Genomic DNA, 20696 nt, shown 5'->3' on the forward strand with positions numbered 1-20696 from the left:
GTGTCATTTTTAAAGAATGTCTGTCTCCCACTTGATACTGTGAGGTCCATAAGAGTGGGGATTATAGATGCCTTTGCTCATTATCATGTCATAAGAAATTAGTACAATGCCAGGGACATGGTAGGCACTCAGTACTACAGGTTGCATTAATTAATTTGCCCAAATTCACAGGGCTAAGAGTCAAACCAACTTCTTCCTGGCTCCAAAGCCTGAACCGTCTCTATCTGTGCTGTGCGACCTCCAACATTTTCATGGCACTGTAGGAAAATAAATTGGCCTTTAATGAATAACCTACATAGAGATTCCATGGAAATGGAGCCCAGTAGACCACAGCACAACCACAGTTGCAAAATGTGGGTGTTGGTATGAATAACATTGCAGATGCTTTCAGCTTTTGAATTTGCGGGGACTTCTCCACCTCTCTTCTGTCATAGTTGTCTGTCCATCCATCTATAGAAACCACTCTTCCTACCCTCTGCCCAACGCACCCTGAATTTCAGTGGCTGCCAGTCCATGTACTCGCTTTGGTGAATAGATGGACAGATAGATACATGTGATATAGGTACAGATGATACAGATTTGTACGCATGTCTCTCCTTTTGGAAAGGATTAAAACGGATGTTTGAATCACAGTGGAAAAATAAAACCTTCAAACTATGAATTTTTTTTTCTAAAATTGTTGTTCAGTATTCACAATCTACTTTCATTTTCCCTTTAGTTCCATCTCTCAGTTCTAATGCTGCACTTCAGTCTTGGAAGTATCGGTTTCTTGCTTTAGAGATCTTTGCCCTTTCCTGCTTGGGTCTCAGCAAACAGCAATATGGTTTTCACTTACTAAGCAACGATTACATGTAAGGTACATAGCACTTCACCTGCATGGCCTTGTACAGTAGGACTCCCAAGGTCTCTGTCAAGCTTCTCATTGTACAGAGTAGGAAACTAGGGCTCCAAAAAGTGGAGTAACTTCTCATGGTCACACAACCAGTACGGAGCACAAGCAGAATTCAAATCACATCTGATACCAATGTCTTTCTGTTCTTTCTGCCACACTGAAAAAATAGCTAGAACATTTGAACCCAATTTAAAAGAAGTAATAAAGTCAGTCATCTCAAAGGCAGGGGCTGCTTGAACCATATGAAAACAGTAAGGGCAGATGACAAGCTACACTTACCTTTCCCTTCATTGTCTCAAGCTTTCTCTCCCCGCTTGCTTCCCATCTACACTTGCTCCTGCGTAAAGGAAACTAGGAGTACTTGACTGGTCAATTGGAAATGTCTAAGAAACTAATTCTATATTCAAATTAAGAAAGATAAAAGATTCAGGGGCGCCTGGTGGCTCAGTCGGTGAAGTGCCCGACTCTTGATTTTGGCTCAGGTCATGATCTCACATGAAATCAAACCCTGCATTGGGTTGACATGAGCAGAGCCTGCTTAGGATGCTCTCTCCCTCCCTCTCTCTCTGCCCCTCCCCTGCTCATGTGCTTGTGCATTCTCCCTCTCTCAAACATAATTAATTAATTAATTAATTAATTAAAAGATAGACAAATAGAAAGTAAATATCATGTACCTTCTTCATAACAAGTGCTTTACAAACATTGACCCATTTACAACAATGCAAAGAACACTATTCACATTTTGTAGGTGAGGGACACTAGGACAGGTTAAGAAACTAAAGCTCATCATTTTCTTGTGAGTCATTTCTGTTCCCTTTATAAACTTTTTCTGGCCAATTTCCTCCACATTCATATTTCAATCACCAGCTAAATGCTGATTACTCCCCAAATGTACTATTCTAGGTCCCACGCATCTCTTTGTTCCCAACCAACAATTCTCAACTTTTTTAGTTACTTGAAATCTCTTTACATTTTTCCACATTATTGACAACCCCAAAGAATTTGGCTTACGTAGATTATATTTATAGATGTTTACTGTGTTAGAAATTAAAACTGAGAAAAAAAATCAATTTACCTGTTAATTTATTTAAAAATATAAATTCACTACATGTCAATTCTATGTTATCAAAAATGGCTATATTTTCCCAAACAAACAAAAAATGTACTGAAGAAAATGTCACTGTTTTGTAGTTGGCAAATCTCTTTTCTATCTAACTTAATAGAAATAAGTCTTTTTTTTTCAGTCTTTCAATTTTCAGTCATTAAATTTTAATTTTATGTGTCTGCATTTAATTCTCCTATCTGTTTCTGCATTTGACCTGCTACGATATTGACAAAAACTGGCATCATACGCATATATAGTTAGAAAGAGGAGTATTTTAATAGCCCCTCCTTTTTATTCTAAGTAATAAACAGACACTACCCAGAAGATACATAATTACATTACTAAAGTGTTTAACCTTGCTCCACCAGTAAGTTGTGAATTACTTGATGTCACAGGAATTTGTCCCGGGAAGGATGCAAACAGGATATGTTCCAGGAGCTACTTACAGTGGGTGTAGCCAACATAAGCTCAACCACGTCCTGTTTTCTGAAACTATACAAGCACCTATGCCTAAGATATATGACCATATGTAGCTAGAGTTATCAGGGGATAGAAAAACAGTTGTGAGAGTTTGAGAACTTTTTAAAAATCAGTTAATTTATTTTGAGAGAGAGAGAGAGAGAGAGAGAGAGAGAATCCCAAGCAGGTTCCGTGCTGTCAGCATGGAGCCCAATGTGGGGTTCTATCTCACGAACTGTGAGATCACAACCTGAACTGAAATCAAGAGTCGGGCGCTTAACTGACTGAGCCACCCAGGTGCCCCAGAGTATGAGAACTTTTAAATGAAAAACTAAAAGAGAAAAAAAAAAAAACAAAAACATACACACACTTAGTTACTTCTACATGTGACTGCTGTGTCAAGTGTGTGTTATAAGCAACAGGGTGGTTTTGATATATGCGAGATGATGGGAGCTACCCAAAGTGTGGTCCCTTAGCAATAATACAGACAGGGGTCAAGAACACATCACTCACAGTCTGAATAAATGAGAACTGTGTTACTTATTTAACATTCATATGTCCCTGATTTCCTAGCAAATTCCTTTTTTTTTTTTTTTAATATGGAATGCTTCATGATTTTGTGTGTCATCCTTGCACAGGGGCCATGCTAATCTTCTCTGTATCGTTCCAATCCTAGCAGATTCCTAAATTCATGGATTCTGCCCAGAAAGCAGACCAAATGTTATGGTTTTTCTTTCGAAATATGGTCACTATTACAATACACCATTAAAGAATGTCCAGGCTGTGACTTGACTTTCAGTATCATTCCACTGCTTATACGGAGATGTAAGAACATTGACCTTAACTGCTTATATGGTGTTATTATTATTATTACTATTGCAGTTATTTTATTCATCTTTTTCCAAAACTGGAAGAGTGTGAAGTGTGTGTGCATACTCTGGGGGGAGAAGGAATGAAGAAACAGAATGATATACAAATCAAATTGACTAACTGCCATATTTAGGAAAAAAGCAATCACTGTCACATTCTATTGGATGTCTTTATGCTTATACACAATTACCAATATTAAAAGGCAGTAACATTTGGAGTGGGAGAATGATGACTGCTTATTCCATTTGAAAAGGACTCTCCATTCCTTTAAAGAGTCCATTTATGGGGCATCTGGGTGGCTCAGTCGGTTAAGCATTCAACTTCCGCTCAGGTCATGATCTCATGGTTTGTGGGTTCAAGTGCTGTGCTGATAGCTCAGAGCCTGGAGCCTGCTTTGCATTCCGTGGCTCCCTCTTTCTCTGCCCCTCCCCCACTCACCCTCTGCCTCTGTCTCTGTCTCTCTCTCTCTCCCAAGAATAAATAAAAACCTTACAAAAATAAAAATAAAAAAATAAAGAGTACATTTATCTGTTAAACAAAAATGTTGAGGCTCCCACCTCTTAAAATCTATCAAAACACCATCATGCCTTAGGTTTCTTTCTGTTACTGAATTTTGAAAGTATGTGTGTTTTGAAATCGCTTCTCTCCTGTGGCAGAGAAGACTGAATGAGGTCCATGTCCATGTTGACGATTGTGGCTTCTTGAGGGCAGAGACTGTCTTGTGCATCTCTATGTGGCCATCTCTGCATCTGCCTGGCACACAGCAGTTTTTCAATGACTGGGTAATTTGAATTCTCTCCACTGGCCATTACACTGTTGAAAAACAGTGTCTATTGAAAGTGAGAAACTTTCTCTTAAAGAGGAAAAGTGCTTAGAAATAGAAATTATTGGGGCACCTGGGTGGCTCAGTTGGTTAAGCATACGACTTCAGCTCAGGTCATGATCTCACGGTCCGTGAGTTCGAGCCCCATGTCGGGCTCTGTGCTGACAGCTCAGAGCCTGGAGCCCGTTTCAGATTCTGTGTCTCCCTCTCTCTCTGCCCCTCCCCTGTTCATGCTCTGTCTCTCTCTGTCTCAAAAATAAATAAACGTTAAAAAAATTTTTTTAAATAAAAAATAAATAGAAATTATTTGGATCATTCTCAATATTATTTTTCACCGTTCAAGTTGTGAACGCAGTTGTGTGGCATTTATCCCCATCATGAAGACGAATCATAGCCTGATTCAAAAGTTACTGTTCAGCCTGCAATGCAACAACAGAGGGTGAGCCTTTCTAAAAATTCATCAACTATGGGGCGCCCAGTGGCTCAGCCAGTTAAGCATCTGACTTCAACTCAGGTCATGATCTCACGGTTCATAAGTTTGAGCCCCATGTCAGGTTCTGTGCTGGCAGCTCAGAGCCTGGAGCCTGTTTCGAATTCTGTGTCTTCCTCTCTCTCTTCCCCTCCCCCACTCATGCTCTGTCTCTCTCTGTCTCTCAAAAATGAATAAATATTAAAAAAATTGTTTTAATTCATCAACTATGTAAAAGTTTTTAAATGACCCAATCGTCAAAAATAGCATGGCCTTAATTAAACTTTGGGAAGAATTTTAAAAGGGAATTTCTCCTCCCTTATCTTATCTTTCTCAACAAAGAAAAATTTTTATTTTTTTAAGTCAAAGTTCGAAAGCCTTTGTTTTCATAGGAAATAAATTACATGTTCCTTAATCTAAATAGGAAATGATGGTTTACTCCTCAAGTTCAAGACAAACGTCAGGATTTTTCCCAGAGAATTAATATTATCATTGTTGTAATTTACTAAGATTTTGAACGTAAAAATTCCCAATTGTAAAATGTATTTATTTTAAGCATTACATATTGGAAAAGTAATTTACCATGTTGCCTCATTATGAATGGCTGGCTTCCTTAATAAGGCAATCCAGCTTGGTTTGCCAAACCAAACGTTGGGAGTCCCTTCAACGTTTAGAGTTGTGCTGCTTCCTTTTTTATTTCACTTAGTGCCTAGCATAGGCCTCAAGTACAGCTTCAGATACAAAATGAGGTGTGAGGCCACGAAACAAACTGATAAGAATGACCCACAGCAATTGGGTCGCACAGTATTAGAATCAGGTAATTTCTTGTTCTTCGTGTATTTTCCTCAAGTTACAATCATCTCTAAATATTTTTCAGGAGTGATATAGTGGTCTGTGGAAATGACCTAACCTAATGATAACCCACATCTCTTTTTTTTTCCTCCTTTTCTGTTCTATTGCTATGGGTCATTGTATTCCTGCAACAGAATTGTAGTAGAAACACAACGTAATCTAAGTATTTCTTCCGACTTTCAATTAATGATATATTGGCATGCATGCATGTTTGTATTTGTGTATATGACAAAACACACCAGATGTATTCATTAGATTGTACTCTAAAAAAAAAACCACCTCAAAACTTAGTGGCTTAGCACAACCACCATTGAATTAGCTCATAGTTCTATGGGTTGGCAATGTGGGCTGGGCTCAGCTGGACGGTGTTTCTGCTGTTCTCAGCTGCACTCATTTCTGGGTCTTTAGTCAGCTGCAGATTAGCTTAGTGGCTCTGCCTTTAGGCTGTCAGCTATGGTAATGGAGCAACTGGGCCAAGGGTCTCTCCTCATCCCACAGGCTAGCCCAGCCTTGTTCATATGGTGGTTCTGACTTGAAGAGCCCACCAAAGCTTAATCAACAGAGTAACTCCCATGGCCCAGCTGATTTTCAACTTTCTGCTTATATCACTTGGTACTGACCCGTTGACCAAAGCAAGTCACATGTCCAAACCCAGAACCAGTTTAGAAACATCCCTCCAAAGAATATAGGGAGGCATGAACAAAGCAGAGCTATTCCTGTAGTCAATCTAGCACTCAGTTGAGTACCCTAAAAGAAGGTATTAACGAAGAAAACTATCTCCTCTTAGGAGACTTTCTCCCCTAGACCTGAAGTCAATTGATAACATGGATGAACCTGCTGGCCTAGGAGAAATTGCCAGCAACAATGGTTAATGGTGAAATCACAAAATATAAACTAAATCATTATTATGCTATAGTGAGCAGCTATTTATGGTATTATAAGGCTAGACTAATCGAGAACATTTGAGAAAAAAAAATGATGATCAAATTGTACTTCCAGACATTAAGCTGTACCATGAAGTTAGAATAATAAGAAACTAATGCCAGTATAGCTACATAGATGAATGAAACGAAACGTAAATTCTAGACTCGTGTTAAAAATATATATATACCTTAATACTTGCTAAAAGTATCATTTCAAGTTGGGAAAAAAGTAGATTTGTATTTATATACTCAACATGTATTTATTAAGCCACTATTATTTGTTCCTCTACCAGTGTTTCTTAAACTTCTGACATGGGCCTAGCATTGTTTTAGGCACAGAAGACAGAGCCATGAACCCAGAGGTCAAAGTTCCCGTTTTCTTAGAGCTAAAGTTTTAATGAGAGGAGACATAAAATAAACAAATCACCCAAAACAATAAATACACGCTCAGTAATAAAACAGTAAAATGAATTCGGATGGTGATAATTGCCATTAGGACAATAAAATAGGGGACTGTGTTAGAGAAATATTGGAGGCCTTATTAGGATATGATGGCCATGGATGGTCTCTCTGAGGTGGTAACATATAAGAAAAACCAGAAAAATGAAACCAGCTGTGTTGAGAGCTGAGCTTTCTGACAGAGACAATGATGAGAGCAAAGGAAATGAGGCCTGGTCTGTTTCAGGAACAAAAATCAAGCCAGAGCAGCAACTATAGAGTCAGGACCAGGGAAACAGAATCAATCAAGTAAAAGAAATAGGGAAGAATTTGGTCACAGGGGCCTCTGAGGCCATGGAAAGGAGTTCAGATTTAGATTTTATCCTGGATGTGGGGGTCAACCAGCAGAAAGGTTTTCAGCAAAGGAAATCAGAGGTAGTATTGTGATCTGATTTTTGTCTGTAGAAGATGTTGCTGGTTGAGGGTGGAGAATGGACATAGTGAGATAAGAGTGAAGGCAACGGCCAATTAGGAGGACATTGCAGTGTTTGAGGAAGAAGTGATCCTGGCCTAATTTAGGGGGTAGTGAAGATACAGAGACTAAGATATAACATCAGGACTTGCTGATTTATTGGGAGTGGATGAAGGGAAAGAAAGGAGTCAAAAGTGACTATTAAACATTTGGCCTGAGCAACCATGAGCCTGACAGTCACTGTGCTATATTTTGGGGATACAAGGGAGAATAAGACATAGTCCTTGCCTTGTGGAGTTTGTAATCTATATTATTTAATAAATGTTACTTGGTTAATAAACTACTAGTTTAGAAAAATTGTTAGATTTAAATATCACGGCTTTTCAGAAATATAGATCAATGGAACAGAAAACCAAGAAATGGACCCAAAAATGTATGGCCAACTAATCTTTGACAAGATAGGAAAGAATGTCCAATGGAAAAAAAGGCAGTCTCTTCAAAAAATAGTGTTGGGAAAACTGGACAGTGACATACAGAAGAATGAAACTGGACCACTTTCTTACACCATACACAAAAATAAATTCAAAATGGAATAAAGACCTACATGTGAGACAGGAAACCATCAAAATCCTAGAGAAGAGAACAACCTCTTTGACCTTGACCACAGCAACTTCTTACTAGACATGTCTCTGGAGGCCAGGGAAACAAAAGCAAAAATAAACTATTGGGACCTCATGAAGATAAAAATCTTCTGCACAGTGAAGGAAACAATCAGCAAAACTAAACGGCAATGGGAGAAGATATTTGCAAATGACATGTAAGTAAAGGGTTAGTATCCAAAATCCATAAAGAACTTATCAAACTCAACACCCAAAAAAACAAATAATCCAGTGAGGAAATTGGCAAAAGACATGAACAGACACTTTTCCAAAGAAGACATCCAGATGGCAAGCAGACACATGAAAATATACTCTACATCACTCATCACTAGGGAAATACAAATCAAAACCACAATGAGATAGCACCTTGCATCTGTCAGAATGGCTAACATTAACAACTCAGGCAACAGCAGATGTTGGCGAGGATATGGAGAAAGGGGACTCCTCCTGCACTGTTGGTGGCAATGCAAACTGGTGCAGCCACTCTAGAAAACAATATGGAGGCTCCTCAAGAAGTTAAAAATAGAACTAACCTATGACCCAGCAACTGTACTACTAGGTTTTTATCCAAAGGACACAAAAAATGCTGATTTGAAGGGGCACATGTACCCCAATGTGTATAACAGCACTGTCAACAATAGCCAAATTATGGAAAGAGCCCAAATGCTCATCAATTGATGAATGGATAAAGATATGGCATATATATTCATGGTATATATATACAATGGAATATTACCCGGTGATAAAAAGGAATAAAATCTTGCCATTTGCAACAATGTGTATTATGCTAAGTGAAATAAGTCAGTCAGAGAAAGACAAATACCATATGATTTCACTCATGTGGAATTTAGGAAACAAAACAGATGAAAATGTGGGAAAGGAAGGAAAAAATAAAATAAGATAAAAACAGAGAGGAAGGCAAACCATGAGAGACTCTTAAATATAGAGAACAAACTGAGGGTTGCTGGAGGGGAGGTAGGGATGGGCTAAATGGGTGATGGGTATTAAGGAGGGCACTTGTTGGGATGAGAACTGGGTGTTATATGTAAATGATGAATCACTAAAATCTACTCCTGAAACCAAAAAATAAAAAAAATAAATAAAAAGCACAGTTTTACATCACAAAGTCTAGATGTGTTGAATGTTAAATTTAATATATGAATCATATCTAAATAAATAAGCTAGAAGAAAATAAATATGCATACTTATATACTTCAAGGACAGGAAAGCTTTTTAACAGATGTAACTGATAAGGAAAAATATTAATAGATTGAATACTGAAATTTTCAAACTTTTGAATGTAAAAACATCTACAATAAACAAAATTAAAAAGCAAGTAATACTTGTGAAATATATTCATAGCATATACGAAGAAGAGTTGATGTGCCTAATAAATCAATATGGAAAAGATGAGCAAAGAATACAATAAGTAAAATAAGCAAAAATACAGGGTAAATCTATAGAAGGAATTTAATCTTACAGAAAATCAATAATGTACATATTTAAAATAGGACTTGATTGGTAAATAAAAAAATGAGAAGAATCTAGGAGTTATCCTAGGGGTATAAAGTTGACATTTTTTGGAAAGAAATTCTTTAAAAATACACAATTCCCTCTGAGTTGGCAGTTTCATTTTTGGAAATGTATCTAAAAGGCATGATCACGGTTGTGTGCTGCTATATATAAACATTTACTGCAGTCTTGTTTACAGTAATATAAATTTCTCACAATAAAGAACTGATTAAATAATACCTTATATGGTGTAATATAGTGCAGCTAGTTAAAATCACATTGCAGGAAAAAAACAACCGACTGACATATGGTAGATAGTTCATAATATGTTTTATGTGATAGAATCAGGTTATAAAACATCAAGCCAAAGTTAATTGCATTTTGGTAAATACCTGTAGAGAAACTACATCAATGAAGACATACACCAAATTGTTTATATATTTGAGTGTTGGGATCGTGGGTGACTTTTTCTTCTATATGTCTGTGATTTGCAACTTTCCACATTGCACATGTGTAACTATATATGTTTTATATTACAACACAAAAAAAATGTATATATTTATGGAAGGGTAAGTACTCGAAAATAAAATGAGTCACTGAGCCTCTAACTAAAGGTAACTAGTTGGAAACCAGAAGTCAGAATAAAGGCTTCAAGGATGCTTGTGATAAAAAATGCAAAACAAAGGTGCCCTGATATTGATAATAAGCAAATGATCCCCATAAGAGTGCAGGCAGTGAAGGTGAAGCATAAACTTAGACAAAGAAGTTCTGGAGTCTGGAGGCTAGAGACACTGTGGGGCCCGTTAGCCATCATTCAAAGGTCAGTCCATACAGCAGGGGATTATGGGGCCAACTAATCAAGTTAACACCCACAAATAATCCCAACTTACACTGACCTCATATACGAGGCAATAGAAGCTTTGACTGTGATCTAATAAGCCCCTTGCTTGATTCTGTTCAGTTTATTAAAATAACCCCCCAACGTGATAAAACTCATCATTCCTGACCTTCACACACAAGTTAAACAGATAAACTGTCTGACCTTTTGAACATACAGAATCCTTAAAACACTCCATTGATCAAACAGGTAACCTGTAAATCTAGAAAAATGGTCTATGACTTTGACATTTGAATTCAAAGGACACCAGAGGTCACATGTGCCTACTGAACTCATTGTTGAATTATATTGAAATTCTTTTGAGGACTCTAAGGTTTACACTTGTAAAATAACTTTTTTTAAAAATTATCAATAGTTGCTTTACATGGGAAACATAAATGAACAATGATACTAAAAAGTGTGTGTATGTGTGTGCATGTGTGTGTGTGTGTGTGTGTGTGTAAATAAAAGCACTTTGCATTTCCACGGTATCTGTCATTGGAGGGTCTCTAAGTCTTTGGTGCCCATTTTGAAATTGGAGGCACTGAGGAAAAGCAAAGTCCCCAAATTCCAGTCAGTAGCCTAATGACTAAATAACTCTTTAATTCCTCTTTTGTACTTCATTACAACAGTTTTTGAACGTTGATACTTACAAGATTCTTCTTTGGAACTTAAAAAAAAAAAAAAGTATCAGTGCCTGCGGTCTATCCAGACCTACTAGATCAGAAGCTCACCGGTGCGGAGGCGCAAGGCGTGCGGGTTCGGCGAGTTACAGAAGTGGTTCTGGTGTGCCCTGAGGTGTGAGAACCACTAGTCTGGGTGAAAAGGTGCCGGCAGGGAAGGAGCTGGCAATAGAACAAGGAAAAGAAAACTGAGACATTTCTAATTCAAAGCGAACATTTTTAAAAGAAGGACGTGTGAATAATGACATTCCTTCCCAGGTAGTGTCATTTCTTAGGGACCCTTCACCTGTAATCTGGGCACAGAGTCGAGGTTAGAGTCAGTCCAATTCAGTGGGTAATGTCAATTCACTTCTCACGATGTGTGTCAGGGAGCAAAGGAGTGTTCCTATCAGCTGCCCCTAAGAAAGAAAGTAAACACTCCCAACATGCACTGAGGTAAAGGGAGTGGCTCAGGTTTCTTACACGTCCCTGCTCTGGCGAAAAGGGGTAATAATTAACAGCTCCTGGGGCTCGATGATCCTGCGGAGGGCACTGCCAGGTGCAGAGCTGAGCAGCACGGGGCGTCGGGTCGCCCCTCCTCCACACTTGGCTCCGACCTCCAGGACAGGTGAGGGAGCCCTGCCTTTCCAAAGGACGCTCGGAATTGGTGAATCTGTGACTGAGCAGGGGAACAAACTCTCCGGAGCAAGTTCAGCTCAACAACTCAGGTAAAAAGCCTTCTCCTGGCAAAAAGCCTTCTCCTGGTGTGAATAACAGGTGACATATGGGCCTGGGGAAAAGAACCCCTCTAATCCACCCCCCGCCCCAGGTCAGGTTGAGGACACGTTATTAGAAAGCGGCATCCACGGGCAGCCAAGTTGAATGTAGGCATGCATCAGACCAGTTGAAACTCAGACATTGCTTTTCCTTTTTGATCGTTTTCAGAATACCCTTTCCTGACGCAGGTAAGCATGTGGGGAGGAGGGAAAGGCACGAACTGAAGTGTGGCCACTGAAGCCCTTCTCCCTTTCCTCAAGGGAAATAGCTCAAAGAGCGCTTTATCTGGAATTGCACTTAACCCTCACATCCCCCTTTCTCTTGAATCAGCGGACTTGAAAGGTCCTTTTAAGTGAGGGTTCCGCTAAACTTTCCGCTCAGAAACTACAGAGCTACAGAGACATATCCCTCCAAAAATTGAAAACGATTTCTGCTATAATTTAAGAGTTCACCAAACAATGAATGAATGAATAAGCATAATTAAATGGGAGCCCATGAGTTAAGGATACAAGTTCTGAAGCAGGAGAGCCATAAGTTCAAATCCTGGCTTTGCCACTTATTAGTTTGTCCTGTAGCAAGTACTTAAGCTAGCCAAGCCTCAGTTTGTCATCTGTAAAACAAGCCCCATAACGGGATATGCCAATGGGGCTTTGATGGGAATTAAACACTTAGCAAGCATCCTACAAGTGGTACCTCCAGTTAGGATTAAGAAATTAGCAGTTCTGCCAAAAGGGCCAGATCAGGGAGGGTGAGCTAAGCCGGGGAGACCAGACAGTGTGGAGGTGGTAAAGATTAACTGGTTTCCAGAGAATGGGTCTCGGACACATGAGCGGATGGCCAGTGGGCAAAGAACTACCTCTGTGAACAGCAATGAAATCATCTGGCTTCTTGCTCCTTTTCAAATAGTGTACATAGTGGCAAATTCAAAATTATCTGCTACTCAATCACTTTTGCTTTGGAAAAGTCACATTCATTTTAACTGTTATTTCTAAACAGAAAATATAATTTTGTAGTAGGAGACTTACACACAACCCCAGATTGTGCAACCTGTGACATTTAGTTTTATAAGACAGATAACCCTTGAATGACTTTGATAAAATAGACCATGGTAGCACCCATATTGGATTGTTTGTATTGAAGTGATATAGACTTTCGTTTGTGTTTATGGACGAGAAGCATACAAGAACAATACCTGTGTTTGTTGGTCTTCACCTCTGAACTTAAATTACAGGGAAGTGACCTTTATGAAATTTTATTTAAAGGGCACTTTTGTTAATGTTGCTGTTAGTTTTATATTAATGTTGGTAATTTCAAGAAGGGAACAAACTTAGAAGTTGCAACTAGCAACATATTTTCATTGATGACATTTTATATTTTCATTACATTAATATACATTTAAATGGTTTGCAGTTGATCCCAGCTTAATATCATCATTGTTTTGATGGATTCTTGTTTCAAACTGCAGATTTGAGATTCTCCAATGTACTTATAATTGGATATTTGCTAGAATTCTAAAGCCAACCAAACTGAGCTTTACTATGTTATTGGCCTCTGGGTCTTAATTGTGTTAGTGTTTATAGCTAAAAGCTTATAAAATATTCTAACCTATTTAGAATATAACTTTATGCCAAATATATATGGTTGGAACTTCTTAAACCAAATTATTTGATTTAACATTTTGTAATGTTGTATGTTTAAACAAACAGTAACCCCAACTGAGATAAATCTTCTTAACTGTACTTGAGATTAATATGAGATTAATTTATCTAACCACATAACTAGATTAAGTCTTCCTAGTTAAACTCTATTTTAGTGTACATATGTTCCTCTACTATCTCCAATATGAATAACATTTTAAGATATACTATTAAATGTATTGGTCCATCGAGAGAGAGAGAAATAACCAGCAATGACTAAGAAAAAATGAACTTTCCCAATTATATGGAAGATAGTGTAACACATATGTAATATTTTTTAGCATGTAATTCAAAGTTTCATATTTGATACTTGTTTTCACTTTTCCTAAAATAAGAAGCACCCTATACTTTTCACTGAAATGGAAATCTAGTCCTAATAGTCAATTTACTTGTACAGATTCATTGAAGGTAGGGAATTTAGGATTTATAGAGATACAGGAGATTCCTATAAAAGTTTAGATTTGGGGGATGCCTGGGTGGTTCATTCGGTTAAGCGTCTGACTCTTGGTTTCGATGTAGGTCATGATTTCATGATTCATGGGATCGAGCCCCATGTTGGGCTCCATGCTGACTGTGTGGAGCTTGCTTGGGATTCTTTCTCTCTCTCTGCCCCTCCTCAGCTTGATCTCTCTCTCTCTTCCTCTCTCTCTCTTTCTCAAAAAAAATAAACATTAAAAAACATTAAAAATAAATAAATAAGATAAATGTTTACATTTTTATCTTGCCATTTGCAATGACATGGATGGAACTAGAGGGTATAATGCTAAATAAAATAAGTCCATCAGAGAAAGACAAATACCATGTGATTTCAGTCATATGTGGAATTTAAGAAACAAAACAAATGAGCAAAGGAAAAAAAATAGAGGGAGAAACCAAGAAACAGACTCTTAACTACAGAGGACAAACTGCTGGTGACTGGAGGGGTGGGGGGTGGTGGGATGGGGGAATCGGTGGTAGGGATGAAGGAGAGCACTTGTCATGATGAGCCCTGGGTGATGTATAGAAGTGGTGAATCACTATATTGTACACCAGAAACTAATATTACACTGTATGTTAGCTAACTGGAATTATGATTTTTTTAAAGTTTAGATTAAAAAAATTTTTTTTTCAAATATAGGTCAATCAAAGATACAACCTCTGAGAAAGAACTTCTGAATATTCTCTCTTTGCCCTAAGGTCTAGTGTTAGAGAAGGTTGGGTTTTGTTGCAGAAATTCATCTGTGTCTTTCAAAGCTATCAGATACGGTGATTATATCACTTCATAACATCATTTCAAATTGCAGACTAATGTCACTGCTTTCAGTAGTGGAACGTGACGATGTCTCCCTTTTAAGTGATGACAGTGTAATCTTAATCACCTAAAGGACCACTTCCCCGTCACCATCCCAGAGCCCAGTAAACGGGGTTCAAGAGTAGAAAGTGCTCACTCTGCAGCCAACATACAAATAAGAACAAGAACAATGATTCACCGTCCCTGTGAAGTCAAGCTTAGAATTTTCTCTTGGAAACTAGATGAAGCAGAGAATCCTTGAGTGGTACCACAGCAGCAGTTCCAGAACATGCCTTTGGCAGACTGAGCAGCTGCCTTCCAGACTGAGTGGTGGCAAGATGCCTTGAGTCCTGAAGTGGCTGAAAACCCATGTGCTTCTGTTACAGTTCCTGTGCCTTGAGGGAGCTCTGGGGACAGTCAAGCCAGTGCATTAATGTCCTGTCAATATGGAATAGAATATTAAAGGTTGGCATTTCAAATGAGATTCCACTGGGACTGACAGGAATGGTATATTCACATAGAAGCCTGGGTGTTTTTTATCCATACCCTGTTGAGTCCCGTCTTATATTCAAGCATTATGATACATTGTTATGCATCTCAAAACAAGCATTTCTTAACTGTAATAAATATCACTTAATAAAGTGATAGTTTTTATATGCCAGCTTCTCACTTTTGCCATCTTTGCAAATGAGGCAAATTCTTTAGAAAGATAGAGCCGGATATTTCCCAGAAACCACACTTCTCTGGATTCTTGTACTGTTTTACTAAGAACTGGATAATGGATAGAATTATAGATTTTTTTTCTCATTTCCTTGAAGTCATATAATTGTATATAGATCTGTTCTTCTGAACTTTAAGGTTCCTGGTCAGAGTTTAGAGAAAAAACTTTATTTTGGAACTGAATACATATTTGTAACTTTCCATTGCTTTTTCCGGCCAAAACAATGATTAAAAAAAAAAAAAAAAAACCTTCATGTTTACTGCCCTGCATATAATCTTACTTCATAATTTAAATACACATTTGCTATTCCAATGTGTTACTTTCCATTCTTTGTTTTTCTTAGTAACTTGTATGGTGTGTGTTATGTGAGACATGTTCCTTGTATATGATTTAGAAAGAACATATGAAATCAAAAAGAAAATAATTATCATTCATGATTTCATAGCTTACAGCTTTATAGTTAATATTTTAATATGTCTCCCTATATATTGCATATATTCATTCTTTTATATATGTTTTTACCTACATACTTGCATATATACACTCACTCTAGAAGGTACAAAAACGAATAATCCATAATCTTGTTCTAAAGGAATAGTCAAATTAACTAAAGTAAAATTTAGTTAGAGAAAGCAGTAAGTAATTAGAAAGCTGCAGATATTTTGCTGTGTAATTTCAGAGGCAGGAAAAATATCCTTTGGCTGGGGAATGTTGGGAAGTTAGCACCTATATTCTTTTAGTTCATTGTAAAATTCTGACTGTTCGGCACCTCATGCACCAGTGATCCCAGGAATAAGGGGCTACGGACACAGATGTAGGCTACGCTTCCTGTGCCTAGCACAGGGGCAAGCCCAGAGAGGGAACTCCTGAAACATTTGTTTACTATACAAAGGAGTGAATCAAATTTTCCACTTGTTAAATAAGTGGCCATTTAATCCACGATAGGCCACAGGAAGGTACTTTAAGTGACTGGCCCATTTGAGTTCATTGGGGCTGGGATTCACCTCCCATCCTCTGGCCTCCTTCTGGTACCTGGCCAATCCAGGCAAGCACACGTCTTGGCGGGGTACAGGCAGGATACAGGCAGGATACAGAGCAGGTGGAGGCAAAGCACAGGTGCTCTCTGATGCTCCCAGGTCTCACTGTGGCCTGTGAGCTGGTGCTGTCTGATCCTGCCTTCTCAGGCTCCTGATCTTGTCTGCTTGCTTAGACCTTGCTTGTCTGCTTTGCTTTGCTTTCTCAGTCTCTGCCCTTCCCTGTCGAGCCACCTAGGCCCATCTGATCTTAGACCCATCTAGTATTTCCAGGACTGTTTATTTCTCCAGGACTTGATTGCTGACCTAATTTCCTGTCTCGTGAGCTCCATCCTATCTGGACAAAATGAAAAAATAAGTAACCAAACTTATTCAATAATAATCTTATTTCATACACAAAGTCAATAAACTCTGGCCCGAGGACCAGATAGCTTGTGTGATTCACTCTCCCAGTAAAGTACATAGATTTGTAACAACTACCTTCCTCCTCAAGGCATAGTTTATTATGCCTTACCAAGCAAATTGTGAATGTCCAACATGAGACCTCTAAGCTTCTAGAATTATCATTTTTCCTTTTTTCATAAATCCTCATCTCTGCTAATCATGACCTCTCTTATCTTGCTCTTAAGATTTTTGAGATAAGTAGCTCAGATCCTTAAATCTACCCAGTCTCTATAATTTAGGAGATATTCACAAATGTCCTACCAGGTTTTAAATTGCTATGAGTCATAGTTAATGGGATTGGAGAGGGGAAACTGTTTGAATTCACAGATCTATTTCTCACCTTGGCAATTAATAATAAAATGAGACTTTTACCTTTCGGGTATCTAGACTGTTTGTATATTTTGTTGAGCCAATTTTTAGATTCAGATATGGCCAATATGATTCCTATTTAATTAGCATATATTGCCAATGAACAAAAAATTTTATCCTGTTTTTTTCCCCCATAAATTCCATTTAATTGTCTTCCTTCCTAAGGTCAGAGAATAATGTAAGTGCTTTTGAAATCCTTTAATCACACCTGAAATCTTCTGATTGGCTTTAGCATAGCTCACCAGTTTGACAATATAATTCCACAGCAATTGTTTGGTATCTTTAATGACACCTTAGCTATTTTCGTATAAATACAAATAGGAAGCCAACCAGGAAGTTCCTGCAGTGATTTTCAGCCCATCACTGTCAATGTCACTTTGTGATTGTAAGAAACTTCCACTGGTGATTCTTCAGTTCAATATATACCCAACTTCTAATCTCAGCAAAGCTATCATGTTAACTATGAGGTCAAGAAAGATTTACAAATACCAATTAATCAGGCCATATCTGCAATTCTACATTTAGTCAGTCACTCAGCAAATATGAATTGAATTCCTTGCATGTTCCAGGCAAAATTCTAAGAGCTGGGTGTATACAGATAAATACAAAAAGCCCTGATCCAAAGAAGTTCATGTTGTGGTTGGGGAAGACAGATAAGTAAATAAATAAGATCCTTTCAATTACTGTTACATACCTAAATGGAAATCATGTGGTAGTGGCTGACTGAGAATTGCTTAGGGAAAGCCTCTGAATGAAGAGATAAACTTGGCCCACGATCAGCATGATGGAAAACAGATGTGGAAGTCTAAGAGCAGGGTGTTCTAAGTAGGAGGAGTAGCAAGTATAAATCCCCAAGACGGGAATGAGCTTAGGGAGTGATGGAAAATCAGCAAAAAGGCCAATGTAGACAAAAGGTAATCAATGAGGAAAGTAATGAAGGGAATGAATACTGAAGAGATTGATGGGATGCTGTGCGTAATCATAAGGAAGCTATATTTTATTCTATCTCATTCTTGGAAGTCATTGCAAGTTTTTAATCATCAGATGATGAGATTTATTTCAGTCTTTAAAAAGAATAAATAAAATAAAAATAAATAAGAAATAAATACAATAAATAAAATTATCATCCTAGCTTCTGTGTGGAGAATGGAAGACTAGTCACTGGTGGATGCTGGGAAACTAGCCATGAGGCTGATGCAGAAATTCAGGAGTTAAGGTGGTGATGATGATGATGGCTTGACTCAGGGTGGTAGCATTGGAAATAGAAGCTTTTGAGTTCAGGTGATAGATATGTTGGAGGTACAATTAGTAGGATTTACTTTTGAATTAGAATCTCGTTCTAATGAAAGAGGAAAAGATAAAACTGAGTCTTAGTTATGGTGCCAAATTGGGTAGATGGGAAAGAATTGTCAGGGAGGGAATTCTGGAGACTGAAGAAAGTCCATGGTCCTGTCTGGGCCATTTGTATGGAGATATCTTCTAGACTTCCAAGCACAGATTAAGTAGGTAGTGACATGGGTCTGGAGCTCAGAAGGGAAGTTGGGTTAGAGATGGATTCGATTATCTGGAAGAAAGTGTAGACAGAGAAGAGGACACGGGAGAGGATAGGTTAGTAGAACTAACCAGCATTCTGTGATTGTGCAGAGGAGTCTGGACAGGAGACTAAAATGTGGAGTCCCGTGAAATAGCAAAGAAACAAGGCAAGGTTGTTGTGGTTGCTGCTTTGTCTCAAAAGCCTCAAGAAAAAAAAAGGGGGCGGGGAGTTCAAAAGCAGGAAACAATCAACCTTGTCAAATGCTGCTCAGAGAGAAAATGAACCATTTGTCAAGACATAGGCCATTGGAACATGGGAGGAGAGGTGCAGGGAGGGGTAAATTAAAAGAATAAATGGTAAATAATAGATATCTAGGAGAAGACAGTGTTTGGACGATGAGGTTACCACTAGGGGATTCTCAGTAGGGAGCAACAATAACCTTTTTTGTGGGTGATTCAAATGATAGCATCTAGAGGCAAAACTCAGGTTTTAGAAGCAAGAGCAAGGGCTATATAACAAAACAGCCCAGACCAAATCCTATGAATGAGTAACTGGGATCTGTTGGGCTCCTGGAACGTGCTGTATCTTTCTCGCAAGGCAGCCTAAAATACCCATGTAACTTCTGACTTACAGAGTTGATTTGCCTGATGGCTAAGCTTCTGTCCCTTCCATCACAAGTCCTCCAAGAGACCCCCTTCCAATGATGAGCTGTCAAAGAAGATGACATCCCCAACTAGAGGAACACTGTTCTTTCAGCAAGAAGATAGGAGTAAAAAAGGTATAAATCAAGAGCAATGATACAAGGTGAAAAGCAGAAAATGGCATCAGAGCAGTGCAGATAAGAGACTATGGAGAGACTTGATAAGTCCCACTTGAGCAGAGACTAGGAAGAAGCAAAAATCTGAACATCAACCTGTGGTGATGAGGGCCCTCTCGTGTGAGGTAACTAACTGGTGACAAGAGACTCAATGGCTTGAGAGCCATTGGACCAGTAGGCCTGGTATTTGAGAAAATCTTCAATTTTAAGTTTAGAAGAGTAGATGGTTTGGTGGAATTGCAGAAAACCTGAATGTCAGGTTAGGAGACCTGGACTGTATTTGCTAAGAATGAAATCCCAGGAAAGTTTGTGAACAAGAAGATGATGTGATGGTCCAGATAGTAAAAACATAAAGGGGAATTAGTCAGGCGTTCAGCTTAGAGACTATTACAATGTTCCCAGTGAGATGTGCTCACAGCTTTCAAATAGATTATATATTTTCAAATAATGTGCTATAATGCATCAGGGAATTTGTGAACATAGCTTTCCTTTTTTTTTTCTTCTTTTCTTTTCTTTTCTTTTTTTCTTTTTTCTTTGTTTTGGGCAGTGGGTGGGAGGATTGCTATTATCCTGGAGAAAGATGATATGAAATACCTTCCAAACACCTTACTCCAACCAAATTAAGCTAATTTGGAAGTAAAAGGAGGAAGTCCCTACCCCTCTTTTTTTTTTTTTTTTTTTAATAAAAATTGAACTTTTCTCTCTAGCCTAGCCTTTTATCCTGGCTATATCCCCTATGATTCTATAGGCTTGAAGCAATAGTAATTAAATATGTAATTTCTGCAAAATGGATGACTGGAAAACATTATATTTAAAATCTCTGGTCACACCCGAATGCCATTTAGATGAAGACATAAAGGAGGATGTTATTCACATCTGACCACGGTTTCCAAAGCCTGAAGGAAACTTGAAGGATGTTACATCACACTTAATCAACACTTGCGAGTCAGAGCTTGATTTTAGATGCCTGGAAACTTAAAATTGTGTTTGCAGGACTGGGGCACAGTTCAGTCAATTTGG

The 20696-nt window shown here is 38.2% G+C and overlaps 1 protein-coding gene and 1 non-coding gene across 2 annotated transcripts in view; one reads left to right on the forward strand and one right to left on the reverse strand.

The window, feature by feature from the left end:
* Positions 1-3049: 3049 nt before the first annotated feature.
* On the reverse strand, positions 3050-3152 carry LOC122238186. Its single transcript, XR_006217148.1, has one exon. It is a non-coding gene; the product is annotated as a U6 spliceosomal RNA (small nuclear RNA).
* Positions 3153-11547: 8395 nt separating this feature from the next.
* Positions 11548-20696, forward strand: part of RASSF6 (Ras association domain family member 6) — a 48788-nt gene continuing 39639 nt past the window's right edge. Inside the window, exon 1 of the mRNA XM_007086973.3 lies at positions 11548-11741. Coding sequence (XP_007087035.2) covers positions 11548-11741 — 194 coding nt within the window. The remainder of the gene's footprint in view (positions 11742-20696) is intronic.

The sequence above is a fragment of the Panthera tigris genome, chromosome B1 (genome assembly GCF_018350195.1).
Source record: "Panthera tigris isolate Pti1 chromosome B1, P.tigris_Pti1_mat1.1, whole genome shotgun sequence".
Classification (NCBI taxonomy): Eukaryota; Metazoa; Chordata; class Mammalia; order Carnivora; family Felidae; genus Panthera; species Panthera tigris.